Raw genomic sequence first — 15326 nt, 5'->3', positions numbered from 1 at the left:
AGATTCGGGTATGAGCCGGTCTGTAGCAGCCTCCAGGCAACGGCGTCTTCCCTGGAGAGAGATTTATGTGGTGGGGGATACCATTTCCTGCAGCCCTTGCAGTGGTTTAAGATTGCCGAGTAATCTCTAGGGACAGGTTCGGCTTCCTCGAGGTCGCTTGTGGGAGGAGCTCGGTAAAAAGTGTACCCTCGAGCTACCCTGTCGACCGCTTGGTTGCCTTCCACTCCCGCGTGTCCCGGCGTCCATACTATCGTATGTTTTATTGGTTCTTCTTCTGTGCTTTGTTTGGGTCAGTCCCCAGAGCAGAGTATGCGGAGCGCTCTGTGACCTATTCTGCCTAACATGAAGTTTCGGCATGCCGTTTGAGAGTCGGTTTGTATTGTTAAGGGTCACTTAGTCCAGTAGCCCTCCGCTGCCGCTAGAGCGACGGCCACTTCTTCAGCCTCGACTACCGTACAGTCCCGTAGCGACGCGCTGATGATTTCCCGCATGTCTGAGTTTTATCACAGCCGCTACCGCATTAGGGTTGCTTTGTCCCGTCCTTCTGGGGTATGTGGCTGCGGAATTACCATGCCGAATCCTTTTTCGGTCGTCCTCTATAGCATGTGTTACGTCTCGCCTACGACGCGCGGTATAGCCGGCGCGGATGCAACGGACGCCGCGGCTTCGTTCATCGCGGCCGCAACGCCTCCCGCCAAGCGCGTCCAGGCAGGTTTCAGTGCCACGTGTCGTCGTGTGTGTGTGTGTGTGTGTGCATGTTGGTGCCCACGCTTGTCAAAGCGCGGCAGCCGGGGAGAGGAGCTCCCCAACTGGGAGGCGAGGAGGTCTGACCGGCGCCGGCCTGGCGGACGCGCCCGTCACGTCTGGACATGTTCAAGCGTCGCCGTATCGGACGCCTCTTCCCAAGCCGTTCCTTCTTGCCCTCGACTCCGTGGGTATAAAGCGAGCTGCCCCGGACGCCAAAGAGACTTCGATTTCGTCCTTCGAGTAACGTGGTCGCCCTGACCGGCTGCTCTTTTGCGATGCCAGAATAAACAAGTTGTTCTGTTGCCAGTCGACTCATCCTCTGCCGGGACCTTCGGATGTTTCCAGCTTTGCCCCAGGCCGCCAGGCCAACGCTACCCTTGGGGCTTGCAACCCAAATGCAACAACTGGTTGCCAGCGGTGGGATCCCGACAACGGAGGCCAGCAGCGAAGATATGCGGTCAACTGTATGCTGAGCAGCACAACGACCATCCGGGAGCAGTGCAACGAGCCCTGTGTGATGACTGGTTGCCTGCAGCGCAACGACTGTGCTGAATTCTTGGCTGCGAGGTTTGGTGAGTGCGGGACTTTCTTCTTCTGAGTTTTGCCAGGCTTTTGTTAGTGTCAGAAACAGAGCTGGTAATTGTGGTTGTCGTTGCTGCCGGGTTAGTTTGCGGCAAGACAATAGTAGGCAGTAGAGAAAGCAGCATTCGGAGCAGCCATGGATTTGAAGTCGTTGCGCAAACCGAAATTGCTGGAGCTTGCAAGAGAGTTGGGTCTTGATGTCTCAGACAAACTCAGAAAACCAGAACTGCTAAGGGCGATTCTTGAGTTGGAGGCTGAGGATGACGAGCTGTCGGAATGCCTTGAGACCATTGAGGAGAGGGAACAAAAAGAGAAAAACGAGCGCGAACGTAAAGAGCAAAAAGAGAAAGACGAGCGCGCTTTGGAAATGAAGCGTCTCGAGGTAGAGATGGAACGCGCTCGTAATGGAAGTCAAGCACACGGTGCAGGAGAACGAGTATCGTTCAAAATGACTGACCTGATGCGGCCGTTTAAGCTTGGAGAGGACATTGGTTTGTTCCTGGTTAACTTTGAGCGAACGTGCGAGAAGCAGGGGTTCTCTCGGGAAACGTGGCCACAGCGCTTGCTCACTTTGTTACCCGGCGAGGCGGCCGACGTAGTCGCTCGCTTGAAGAGAGAGGAGGCAGAGGATTTCGACCAAGTGAAATCGAGTCTGCTAAAAAAGTACAGGCTGTCAGCGGAGGCGTTCCGTCGGAAGTTTCGGGAAAATGAAAAAGGCAGAAATGAGTCATATACAGAGTTTGCCTACAGGCTTATGTCAAACATGTAGGAGTGGCTCAAAGAAGAGAAAGCGTTTGGTGACCACGAGAAAATTCTGCAGTGTTTCGGGCTGGAACAGTTTTATAGTCGGTTACCTGAGAACGTGCGGTACTGGGTCTTGGATAGGCCAGACGTTAGTACAGTGGCTAAAGCCGCCGAGCTAGCCGAGGAGTTTGTGACGCGTCGGGCTCGCGGAGCTAAGGACGGTCAAAAGGGTGAATTTGGCTCCAAGTCTGAGAGGCCGAAGTTCACACCCATGAGAGCAAGGGGGGACACGCGTAGTGCGGATGCGAGTGAAAGCAGTCCGACCGAACGTAAGGAGACGGCGGCAGCCGAAGCCGAACGCAGAAAGCGGTTCGAGGCGAGGCAAGCGCGCGTGTGTTATACGTGCCAGAAGCCGGGTCACTTTTCGGCGCAGTGTCCAGAAACAAAAACAAAAGTCGTGTTTTTGTCATTATGCAGCACTGACGAGAACATGAAGCTTCTCGAGCCTTACATGCGAGACTTCCTCGTGAACGGGAAAGAGTGCCGAGTGCTTCGTGATTCCGCAGCTACAATGGATGTAGTTCACCCCTCTTACGTAGAACCCGATATGTTCACGGGCGAGTGCGCATGGATCAAGCAAGCCGTGGAAGCTCACAGCGTGTGTCTGCCCGTAGCAAAAGTGGTTATTGAAGGACCTTTCGGAGCAATTGAGACGGAGGCCGCAGTGTCATCTATGCTGCCCCCCCAGTACCCGTACCTATTTTCGAACAGGTCCGATCACCTCCTGCGCGAGAAGGGGCTTTTGTTTGGTGAGGCTAGCGTTCAGGCCTTAACCAGATCGAGAGTTCGGGAGCTCGCTGCAAAGGCGGTAGTTGCGGGGCCGACGTTGTCGAACAATGAAAAAGGGTCGGAGGCGCAGCAAGCTGATATTCAGAGCACGTCCGAACTGAATAAAATTGAGCCTCTAGCGTTGAAGGCACCAGGTACTGGAGAGGAAATGCCCGACAAGGGAAAGTTAGAAGAGCTTCCGGTCGAGCTTCCGGGACTAGGCTCAGTGACGAACAGGGAAGACACCGATCAGGTCATTAGTGACTTAATCATTAAAGCACCGCTGTCGCCTGAGCAGAAAACCGAACTACACCAACTCTTACAAGAGTTTCAAGGTCAGTTCTCTGAGAGGCCTGGTAGGACTTCTGTCCTTACTCATGATATAGAACTTACCTCCCCAGAGCCAGTACGATCCAAGGCGTACCGGGTGTCACCCCGCCAGCGCGATATTATGGAGGCTGAGGTAAAGAAAATGCTACAGCTCGGTGTTATTGAGGCGGGTGAGAGTGATTATACCTCCCCTTTGATTTTAGTTGAGGTACCGGGCAAGGAACCTCGTCCTTGCGTCGACTACCGCAGGCTTAATTCCATCACTAAGGATCAAATTTATCCGATCCCTAACATCGAGGAGCGCCTTGAGAAAGTTAGTAGCGCTCAGTTTATTTCCACCCTAGATCTTGTCAGGGGTTATTGGCAGGTTCCACTTACAGAAGAGGCTAGTAGGTATGCGGCGTTCATTTCACCAATGGGAACATTCCGTCCTAAAGTTTTGAGTTTTGGTTTGAAGAATGCGCCATACTGCTTTTCAAGCCTCATGGACAAAGTGTTGCGGGGACAGGAAGAATTCGCTTTACCGTATTTAGACGACGTAGCGATATTCTCCGCATCCTGGTCTGAGCATATGGCACACTTGCGGGCAGTGCTAACCCGCCTGCGCGAAGCGGGCTTGACAGTCAAGGCTCCCAAGTGCCAATTAGCACAGGCCGAGGTTGTCTACCTCGGTCACGTGATTGGACAGGGTCGTCGCCGCCCCTCTGAAATAAAGGTGGCCGCTGTGCGAGACTTCCCGCAACCGCGCACGAAGACCGATATTCGGTCGTTCTTAGGTGTCGCCGGCTACTATCAGAGGTACATCCCCAGGTACTCCGATATCGCGGCTCCCCTGACGGATGCTCTAAGAAAAACAGAGCCCCAAACAGTCGTTTGGAGCGAGACAAAGGAAAGAGCTTTTAGCGCCTTAAAGAGCGCCCTAACAAGCCAGCCTGTGCTACGATCGCCAGACTGCACAAAAGGGTTCGTTGTTCAGTGCGATGCTAGTGAGCGAGGCATGGGCGTTGTACTGTGCCAAAGGGACAATGGAGAAGTGGAACACCCCGTCCTGTATGCTAGTCGTAAGCTGACCTGTCGTGAGCAGGCGTACAGCGCCACCGAGAAAGAGTGTGCGTGTCTCGTGTGGGCCGTTCAGAAATTGTCATGCTACCTAGCCGGCTCGAGGTTTATCATTGAGACGGATCACTGCCCTCTCCAATGGCTGCAGACCATATCTCCCAAAAATGGCCGCCTCCTGCGCTGGAGCCTCGCTTTGCAACAATATTCCTTTGAGGTGCGCTACAAAAAGGGGAGTCTCAACGGTAACGCCGATGGCTTAAGTCGAAGCCCCTAACGTAGGAATCCGCCTCAAAGTTGTTTGTTAGTGATGTTTTCTTCCTGAGGCAGGATTTTTAACATATTGCTTTTGTTTAGTGTTTCTAAGTGATTATGTGCTTTCTAGTGCAATTTTCCAATTTGTGGACGCGTTCTGAGTGCTGCTTGACTACTGTAAGGAACTAGGCAGTAGTATAAAAGGGGAAAGAGCCTGGCAGAGCTTAGTGAGGGTTGTCTCGTGCTTGCTGACTGAGCGGTTGCGTTTCGGCGTAGTTCTAACGCTTGCTGGGAACGAGCACAAAAATGGCAACTCTCCCGAAGTCACTTTGCAGTGTCCTGTGTGATCCTGAACATGTGAACGAGGCCTTCTCTGTGCGCTGCGCTCAAGCAACGTCGAGGGACGATCGGTTTCGATTACGAGCATCATCGAGCGACATCCCTCTGGACAGCGGATGCAGTCCCCTGACCATCGGGATCTCCTTCTCCCGGCGGGGCGGTCTGTTACGTCTCGCCTACGACGCGCGGTATAGCCGGCGCGGATGCAACGGACGCCGCGGCTTCGTTCATCGCGGCCGCAACGCCTCCCGCCAAGCGCGTCCAGGCAGGTTTCAGTGCCACGTGTCGTCGTGTGTGTGTGTGTGTGTGTGTGCATGTTGGTGCCCACGCTTGTCAAAGCGCGGCAGCCGGGGAGAGGAGCTCCCCAACTGGGAGGCGAGGAGGTCTGACCGGCGCCGGCCTGGCGGACGCGCCCGTCACGTCTGGACATGTTCAAGCGTCGCCGTATCGGACGCCTCTTCCCAAGCCGTTCCTTCTTGCCCTCGACTCCGTGGGTATAAAGCGAGCTGCCCCGGACGCCAAAGAGACTTCGATTTCGTCCTTCGAGTAACGTGGTCGCCCTGACCGGCTGCTCTTTTGCGATGCCAGAATAAACAAGTTGTTCTGTTGCCAGTCGACTCATCCTCTGCCGGGACCTTCGGATGTTTCCAGCTTTGCCCCAGGCCGCCAGGCCAACGCTACCCTTGGGGCTTGCAACCCAAATGCAACACATGGCATTCGTTTTCAGTCATCTTGAGCACGTTGCGGATAATGGTTGCAACCGTCGGCTGTGACAGGCCGTACTTGCTTACTAAGTTGCACACTTTTTCGCCACCTCTGTGCTCTCTCAAAATGCTTCTCTTCATTTCCGAAGATATTGCCGCTCACTTCCTCTTCTGCGGCAGTTGAGCCTCGCTGGCTGCGCTTCCTGAAGGAGGATCCTCCATCGTTGCACTTCGGGGAGGGGGAACCCGATGGGCTTGCAGAACCAGCAGGACCGAGGCCGGTGATAGCAGATGATGCAAACCATGCTGGCAATGCACGTGCTTTGACACTGTACGCTGCCCTCGGAACACGTGCAACTCGTGAAGCAGGAACCAAAGAGAATGGAAAAGATGGGGCAGCCCACACTCAAATGCCTTGACGCGTTTTAAACGGGCACGGGTGGCACACCTTCAGAATGGGCTGCTCCCCGCGCGCCAATACAAAAGGAAGTGCCTCCCTACCCTCTCCTCCTCTGCCTAGAGGAAACTGTCTGTCCTCCTTCCAGTCATACAAGCTTCTCCGGCTCACCCCATGTGCCCATATGCATTGTCATGTGATCTTTTCGCCTTCGCTGTGCCAGCGGCTCTGCATACGCACGTGCGTTTTTTTGCGCCATAAGCGTAGTTTGGCTGGCGTGGTCGCTGCGTTTCCGCGTTTTTTTCTTTGAGGGTTAGCTCCAAATGACTACATTTAATTGTTATAACTGACAATCTAGTATGATAGCATTGTTATAAGCAGTTTATTTTACCGTAGAACACTTTTCAAAGGTGACGGTGCCACGGCTGTCCATTGCTATATCCGATATATTGTTAAAAGCGGTATTGTTATAAGTGGGTTTGACTGTAAGCGCATCGCTGTAGTTCGTAGAAGCTTTGCCTACTTTCCCTTATGTACCGCAATGAATCCTCAGCATTTCTCCTCTTCATATTGCATCCCCGCACAAACGGCCGTCGCGATTGCTAGCACGCAGTTTTTAACGCGATAACATTAAGGGCCCCATGTCACAGAAAAGTCGGCGCCGTTGGCCATGACGCAGAAATCCCAGAAGCATTAATAAATAAATCCGAGTAGGAAATTGGTCGCGTTGGGGAATCGAACCAGGGCCTCCGGAGTGCGAGACGAGCACGCTAACGACTCGCCACTCCAGCTCGATGGTTTGGAATGAACAAAGGCGTGTCTAGTGAATATGGTGTTGTCTTAGAAGGGTGCTTCAGAGACATGTACTGTGGTGTATATTAGTAATTATGAGCATGGAAATTACAGAAGTCTCTAGTTAAGCTAGTAGCAAAGTAAGTTTCCGCTACTTTCCACTTCGCTTGGCGCACACGTAGCGCTTCAGGCGGCGGCCACTAAAACCGCTCTCTCCTCCTCCTCCTCGCAATGTACGCCACTGCCCCAACAGATAGCACGCGACTGCAGCGCCTCCCGCTTGTCTCGTTCAGGCGCAGTGGGGCCGTGCGGGCACGCAGGAATCACGCGGTGAGCGGCGAAAGCTATGCTGGCATTCGTGGCATCGGGTTTGTCGAGAATGATGTACCGATGAACTACAACTGCAACTTGAGTCCCGCGCGTTTTGGCAAGGCGCCTGGCAGCGCTTCTGACCTTCTGCATATGGAATTAACCCATTACGCTATCGCGTCATAGCCTCAAGGCGGAGCTTGAGTGTCCGCTCCAATTTTACTTTTTTGTTCTTTATGGTGGCGCTTCGCCTCATATCGAGGCACTGCAGAGAAGCCATCATGGCGGGTGACTGCTACAAAACACGTCGCGTGCCCTCTCGTTCTGCCCACTTGTATGTTTGCACATGTGCAGTTGTTAAATAAACGCATTATACAACCACAATTTGTTGAAATTTTAAGCATAGTAGCCTAGAAATCGTTTCCGGGAACATATAAACCAGGAAAAATATAGTGTAGCTCTATGGGACATTTCTAATGTCCGTGATTTTGAGCGTACGAACCGGAGAATCGTATGAACTGGGAACGTATCATTGAGGTTGTACTGTATATTACCCTATATACCTCAAAGTATTTTTCTCAGCGAACTGCAGATATCTCAAAATCTTGACTGATAGATAAGAGGTAAACGCCACCGCTGAAAAAGTATCGCAAGCTTCGCACATTGCTGCAGCAACTGTCACGAAGCGGGCACACTGAATACGAAACCAGTCGGCGCTGCGCAAGTCCGTTAAAGGCATCAAGCAACCCTGCCAACCATCTGACTATGCATCAGATGCTCTCGCGGACTGATGGGAACGGGACGTGCCAGCAGGAGGTCCCACAGAATAGCGCAGCCGGTTTGGCTTGCTTTGTGCGCGGTATCATAGACAGTAGCGAGTTTTAGAATAAGGGGGCCAAAGAAGTTTGGGGTGTCAAAGTGCGCACGTGCGGAACGCATGGCCTGCCTTGGGTGTTGGGTTAACGTTAGCGGCGAGCGCTATTTTGGTGGAATAGCGTGCATGCCAACGCCATTTTACATTCGGTCAACATGGCGGTGCCTGTCGAAGCCATAGAGTTTCTTGCTAGTACCTAGAGGGAAAGCTGGCGGCACTGCACTTCAGCCGTCATGGACACTCAAAGCATCATGGGCCGGTGAGCTACCTGGTGCGGGACAGTCTGATTTTTTTGGGAACATAGAGTGGCGTTACCGAGGTGTCCCATTCCGTCCATGGCGCACCCCGCACGCAGATGGCTTTGGCGCGAACGTAGTGCACAAAAGTCATAGTAGCAAACACGACGCCAGTAAAAGTTTTCTGTTTTCCAAAATGGCAATAAAAAAAAAAACCCCTTAAAATGTCAAAGCAACAAAATTTTTTTGAAAATGCATTTCCTCTTAAATTGCCTCTGTTAAGTACGAAGTATTAGTTTCTGTGGTGTGCAATAGTACTTGGCAAGCCATGTCTTATTTTGGGCAAACTTTGCATTTGCATGCTTTTCTGCTCATTTGTTGCAATTTAGACAGGATATTGAATGTTAGGGCATTCTTGATTATCGAGCAATGTTTCTTTTTGCATTATTTTTTGGCCAAAAGTTGTGGTTCTGCAGTCGGTAACTCTCCGTCCCATGATGCTTAGAGCGGCCATCATAGCTGAAGTGGTCTTGAGGAAGCTCCATGCAAACTCCTACAGGCGGGGGTGCCAGTTTTCTCTCTAGGTAATAGTAAGAAACTGTGGTCGAAGCGGAGCTTCTCGCTTCACCACCGATTCGTCGTTGCCACTATGCTATCGCGAACTTCATTAAATCAAGGTTTTTTTATATTGAGGTTCAACTGTATTTGCACACCCTTACTAGAAACCACAACGTGCAATTCAATATCCCGAGATCAGCTGCCTTTCTGCTCACCATCATGTTTGCATTCGACTCCTATCCTCATGGTTGTGGTTTGAGTTCAATACCATATTTGCACGATTGTAAGTCGACCAATTTTTTTTAATCTGAAAATCCGAAGTGTGGGTATCGATTTATAATTGAAACCAAACTCCTGGCGCCATAAATAAAGGCAAGACAAACGAGATATATCATGGGTGCTACAGCGTGGTTGCAGTTTTAAGTTTGCTCTCTGGCAGTACCAAGTAGCATTTGGATATTCTACACACCTTTTTTCTTTCTTTCTCTTTTTACTTTCAACTTTGCACTCTGTGCTCAAGGGAGGGTCGATAGTTGATGGACGGGCTGCTGTTTCATCACGGCAGTACCACCACTCGGAACAGTACCGCTTCCGGGAAGTGTCGGCAGCTAATGGAAGAGCCGATGCTGCTCATGCATGTTTCTCTTTGATGTATTTGATGGCTGCCGGCCACTTTTTACCAGTTTTTGATGTCATGCTTTGTCAATCATCATTTGTGCTCCGGGCCTGGTAAGCGTCCAGTCATTCTTTACGCTGAAGAAACGAACAACTGCACGCTGGGCTGCAAGTTGGACGTCTCAGAATGGGTGATAAAGGTGTGGCAATTGTAGCGAGGCAAAGTTTTCAGCTATTCCTCACAATATCGTGGTGCAGGTGTTTGCGAAGTGCAGGATTTCGCGAGACGACGATTTGCTGTAGGACTGTAGCAACGATGAAGTAGGCAGTGCTAGTAATGATGATGGCGCTAGTGTGGACGAGTAGTCCAGTGGCTAATACATTTTCATTTTTTTAAATGTGCCCACGGAGACTCCTTTCTTTTTTTTTCACTGACATGCAGTATTGAGGGTTTACTTACATTTGAGTCAACTTACAATCGTGTAAATGTGGTAATTGCAGTAAAAAAAATCATGATTTCCAATTGATTTCCAGTTGCAGCTGGCAAAGGACAGGGTTAATTGGAGACATGGGAGGGGCCTTTGCCCTGCAGTGGGCATAGTCAGGCCTATGATGAGTATTTTTTGTACACTTTGATCCACACTGTGCTTTTGCCTTTCAAAGTATTAGAATGAGTATTCGGTAATTATGACTTTTTTTACATACATAAATGCGTGATTTTTTAATGGTCCTCACAAGTTCGGTGCACATGATCTCATGTGCCAGATAAGTTATCTGTGCTGTCCTCATGTGGGCAATATCCAGAATGGGATAAAAGTACACGCATGGTACTGCTAAGCTTGCATAAACCACATGCAGCTCATAGATTGGACCAAAGTACAGCAACACAGTGCCGGCAACTGGCTGGGAATGCGCTATCAAAGGTGGCAAATGGGCACCAGCGCTTAATACAGGTTAGAAACACACAGAAAATATGAACAACACGGTGCCTTCCTAGCCTATATTGAGTTGTTACTATGCACCACATGCAAATGCTTCCACTGGTCAGCTAACTAGCCCAAACCCAAGCTGTACTTACCCACTTTTACCAAAGCATGAAAGGGCAAGCAACAAGGGGAGGAGACGGCATATTTTTGGTCAGCACTGTGTCATTGCGTCGCCATCTTTCTTTTCCTTGTAATATGAGCTAAAAGACGCATCAAACTTGTTTGGCCAAGGCAAAAAACAATATAAGGTGAAATTTTCATCTTTAAATGTTGCTGCATCTGATTCAACAGAGGTCACTCTTCTTTTGCCCTGCTTCAGATGCTGGCCTCTCTGGAGTCCTTGATGCGGTCACTACCCAAGATCCATCAGAGCACCTCGGAGCCGACGCTGAACCGGACGCACCTGCAGTCGGAGGACTTCCTCTACGTGTGTGCCTCGCCCAAGACGCCCAGCCAGTTTGGCGCATTTCCTTTCTTCTCCACCACGGGCAACTTCTAAGCGCTGCTGGTGTAGAAACGCAACAAAATGCAAATCCTTTTCGGATCCATCCGCGGAGCTTCGTCACGCAACATTGTTCGTCGTGTGTCGCCCACAGAAAAGGACGGACAGATCGAAGTCAGCATCATCGGCTGCCTGCAACAACCAGCCACCTGTGCTGCTCGACTCCCTCCCTGCCTATTTTCCTCATTATGTGATGCATGTATAATGAGACGGGAAACCTCGCTGGTGTTTCTGCAAAGAGGGAAGGAAAGCAGGCGGCGGATGAACACGCAGCAGCGGCGTCGGCTCTGTGTGTGCAGTGGCGGCGTTTCGCTTGGTTTTCACCAGTTTACTGGACCTGCTCTCTAGCTGGCAGCCATGTCAGCGTGCTGGCAACATGCGAAAAGTCGATGTCTGCAGGACGGCAGCGGGATGAATGACCACGTGGAACAGTGCCAGAGTGTGTGCTGTGAAGTGGCCGTGAACGGTGCTTGCATTACGGTATCCCACACTCCTCAGGAAGCCCATCCTTTTCTTTCTGCGAGGGCCGAGAGAGGAAGAGGTCAGTGGTACAAGCCCAGGAGGTTCTGCGCCGGTGTGTGCTGGGACGTTCTTGCTACGGTTGGTGCGGTGAAGCACGGCACTTAGCTCTGTGATCAGTGTACAGTGAGTGTTGTAACATAACAAGAGACTCGGGGTTGGGAAATTGAAGGGAGGAAAGAAGATGACAGAAGCAAAAACAGGAAAAAAAAAGGACTTCCAAAAGCTCTCCGAGAGTCGAGGAGGGGGGAAAAAAAGGACCACTACTTTTAACGAGTTGTGTCACCCGGTACTGTACATTTTTTCCATTTTGTTTTCTCATCCCGTGACATTCTGTGTTGTGCTTGTTTTTGGGGACAGGAGAATGCGGAGAAGTGTTGTCAAGGCAGTTCTTGTTTGCGGAAAATCACAGTGCTGTTCTGAGGGAGAAATTGACTGCCTTGCAGCTGAAAGGCGAAAGTGACTGTTTTAGCTGGGGCCTTGCCTGGCCAGGAGTTCGTTATGCGGAAGTTTGGCACGAATGTGTGGCTGATAGAGCAAAGAAAACTTCTGTGATGTTAGGGTGCCTGTTCTGTTTATGGAACTGCTCCTGAAGAACTCTGTGGGAGAGAGAGATGTAATAAAGGAGAAAAAAAATACAAAGGAGAACTGGTACGCTTGTCTGTCTGAATTGTGTCTGGGTTGGCAAAATTGCCGTGCTTCGTTCTGTGATGTGAAATGGTCAGCATTATGACTTTTCTGACTGCCAGAGGAAGACCAAACTCCCGTGGTTTTAATTGCAGAACAGATCTTTGTCCAGTGCACATAAGAATTGGCATGTATGATGCTGGCTTAGGCACTGCCCCTGGGGACATATACGCACTGGCTTGGCATTGTCGAAATTTTGCTAGCAACTCTTGAGTCCATGGAGAAAATGGAGCTTTCTTGTTCCTAGGTGCCACCAAAACCTTGTAATGTTTTATTGTGCAAGTCTAAAACTTTTGTATAATGCTGTTAATGTCATTTTCCTTCAAACATTTCTGAAACATTACACATTAATGATGTAATTTTTTCTAGAAATTATAAAACATCCACTAAAATATTACAATAATTTTAAAGTGACATTGCTGATTCACCAACATAAGAGTATGCATGTGCACTAGCACCTTCAATCAACTACATGAAGCAAGTACGGCATTTGACCAACATTTGGAACATTGAGCATTAATCGTTGAATGAAAAAATGAGGATCGTGTTTTATTTGCATGTTATATCTATGCTTGTGCTGCTGCGGTGGCTCAATGGTTGAAGCGCTTGGCTGCTGACCTGAATGACACGGGTTCGATCCTGGCCACAGTGGTCGAATTTCGATGAAGGGGAAATTCTAGAGGCCCATGTACCGTGCGATGTCAATGCACGTTAAAGAACCCCAGATGGTCGAAATTTCCGGAGCCCTTCACTACGGTGTCGCTCATACTCTGAGTCGCTTTGGGACATAAACCCATATATCTATGCTTGTTTCTAAAGTTAATCGTTCGATCTGGAACATTCCATGAATCTTTTGGAGATAAATACTATGTTACATGCTAAATTACAGTGAATTGTATACTACTGTACATATTCTGTACTCTATTCAGTTTGAGCTGTCGGATGTTTGGAACACTATAAATAACTCTCTTAACAGATTACATCGTGGTTTATGCTGCCTGGGTTAAAGTGAAAAGGGTCCTGAGAACACCATTTTGTAATGAAACTATGTGTAACAGAGTATTATATGAAAAAGGAAAACAGTTCTGCTGAAAGGCACGTTTTGAAGCTGATTTCGGCACTGCACAATTTCTCTGCGGGGAACTCTTTCTTCCTGAGCAAAAGTTGAATGAGACAGATTCACATTGTGTATTCTGCTGAAGACCGCAAGGGGGAAAACTTCAGAATTTTGTGCGACATTGTACAGAAGCATTTACTTTTTGCTACCCATAGTGTAAGTGGGGGCCATTAAAATTCTGTCCGGAAACATGGTCACTTTGCCGTCATACACGTCGCAGTGCCAACTTAAGTCGCACTGTTGTTAGTGCTACAATGCCTCTGGTGTGCCATGTTTTCAGTCATAGTTGTTTATAAAAACGATGAACCAGTGAGTATTGGATGCACATTCTGCACCAGTTTTTTAAAAGAGTGCAGCACTTTCGCATTCGTTTTGCCAGTGCAGCTCTGTCTTATTTTGCAAAATTGCCAGCCTAGTGCGCAGCACGAGTTCTTGGCTGGCATGCACTCTCCCAAGTGGAAATGCAGCTGTAGTGCAGCAATATGGTGGTGCCTGTGTGTAAGTTGGAGAAGCGAAGATATGACAGTAGTCTGAATGGAACGATTACAGTTCTTTCTTAAAAGGAGGGGGTGAAGAACTGTTCATGGCGTCATAAGTGTAAACCTAGCGGTCAAATTGAGCCTCATGGGCAGAATTTCAGTGCATATTCGTATATTGTCTGCGTGTATATATGCATTGACTCATTCTATGAAACAACTATTTCTTGGGGCTGGTTCATGGCGACACTTCCTTGGGATTTCCTGCTTGAAAAATTATTAACGTGGTTCGGGATTTTGGCGCCCGTTGATGTCGGCAGCACGCAGTTGATTGTAATTTGGTAGCGACGCCAAGGCTAGCAGACAACCAGGCCCGCACTCGACCATTCGTTTTGGATGCAAACACTGCCAAGTTGCACTTGAACTGACTCTGCACGCTGGCGGCACCGCCACGGAACTTGGATGGGAAGGTCACTACAGGTAAAGTGAAATATATTTGCCACTGCTTCTGAATTAGGCTTCTGAGCCGTATGTCCCATAAACTTTAACTTATAATAGTAATAGTAAACAGCATGCGGGCAAAACGTGCATTTGTGCAAGGCGCATTTTTGGTATCTCTTGGGACTGCTCAGCAAATCAGTTTAAAGGGGCTGCGAAACACTGCTTGAACGGATGCCGGTTACACTTCAGATCGATTCTTTGTCACACAGATGCTGAATCAAAAAGAATTACAAAAATCGTTGCATAGGAACAGGAGATATTCAATGAAGAAATTTCAAAATACAAGCAAACAAAATGCGGCCCTCAACTCGATTTTCACGCAGCTTCCCATTCCCATTTCACTCTCCCAATGACGACACTTAGTGTGACCAATCAAAACAGCCTATCTGAGCACGTGGCGGAAGTTTGCACTCCATGGTTGCCTGTTCTCTGTAACTCGTTCTTGCCAAGGCTGGCAGCGCCATTTGCACGGTTACAACAACCATGTGAACGCCCAGCTGACCCAGCGATGCTTCATCGTCACGCCGATGGCGCAGAAGGGAGCACTAAGTGACGTTCCCTGACTGATGGATCCGAACTCGAACGCGATACTGCAACGGTGTGACGGCCTGCGCAAGATATCAGACACATTTAGCATAGCGCGCACCGCTACCACGGAGCAAGACTATTCAGGAGGTGAAACTCCCGTCAGCGCGAGCGAGCGCAGGCGACCAATAAGGTGGTGGTGGTTGATGCTATGATGGGTTGGGGGAGGGGGGATACTGGCCCCGACGTATGTTGGCCTCGTAGGCATCACTCTTAGGGGCCAATCAGATAAGGTCACAATTGTGTGCGCCGACGGGGCCGTATGCAGTGGCGGCGCCATGCGGCACGTCGTAGAAGCTGCAGCGAAAAAAAAAAATGCAGCGCCTGGGCAGGCGGCTCCGGCGCGCGCTCAAAGCAGACGACGCGGGTGTTTGCTTCAGTGGGCACGCCGTGACGTTGTGTTTCTGCGCCCTTAAGTTAAACAGCAACAGTTCTTGTCGGTGTCTTTTCGATGACCGTAATACTAATAGCGCTGCTACGCGCAGTGCGGCCTCCTTCGGAATTTGCTAGACTAAGATGGGACGCAGGTGTTTTGTTCGAAATTGCAAAAGCGGTTGCAAGTGTTGCAGGGAGAAAGGGTGAGCAAG

At 49.8% G+C, this 15326-nt stretch overlaps 1 protein-coding gene across 10 annotated transcripts in view; it reads left to right on the top strand.

Moving 5' to 3' along the window:
- Raf (serine/threonine kinase raf oncogene) overlaps positions 1-12015 on the top strand; it is an 82385-nt gene extending 70370 nt beyond the window's left edge. For all 10 annotated transcript variants that reach the window (XM_077632960.1, XM_077632959.1, XM_077632955.1 and 7 more), the window contains one exon: positions 10672-12015. In XM_077632960.1, coding sequence (XP_077489086.1) covers positions 10672-10851 — 180 coding nt within the window. In that variant the 3' untranslated portion in view covers positions 10852-12015. The remainder of the gene's footprint in view (positions 1-10671) is intronic.
- The last annotated feature ends 3311 nt before the right edge of the window (positions 12016-15326 follow it).

The sequence above is a fragment of the Amblyomma americanum genome, chromosome 7 (assembly GCF_052857255.1).
Source record: "Amblyomma americanum isolate KBUSLIRL-KWMA chromosome 7, ASM5285725v1, whole genome shotgun sequence".
NCBI classification, from domain to species: Eukaryota; Metazoa; Arthropoda; class Arachnida; order Ixodida; family Ixodidae; genus Amblyomma; species Amblyomma americanum.
This window is presented reverse-complemented; position numbering and strand designations above follow the sequence as displayed.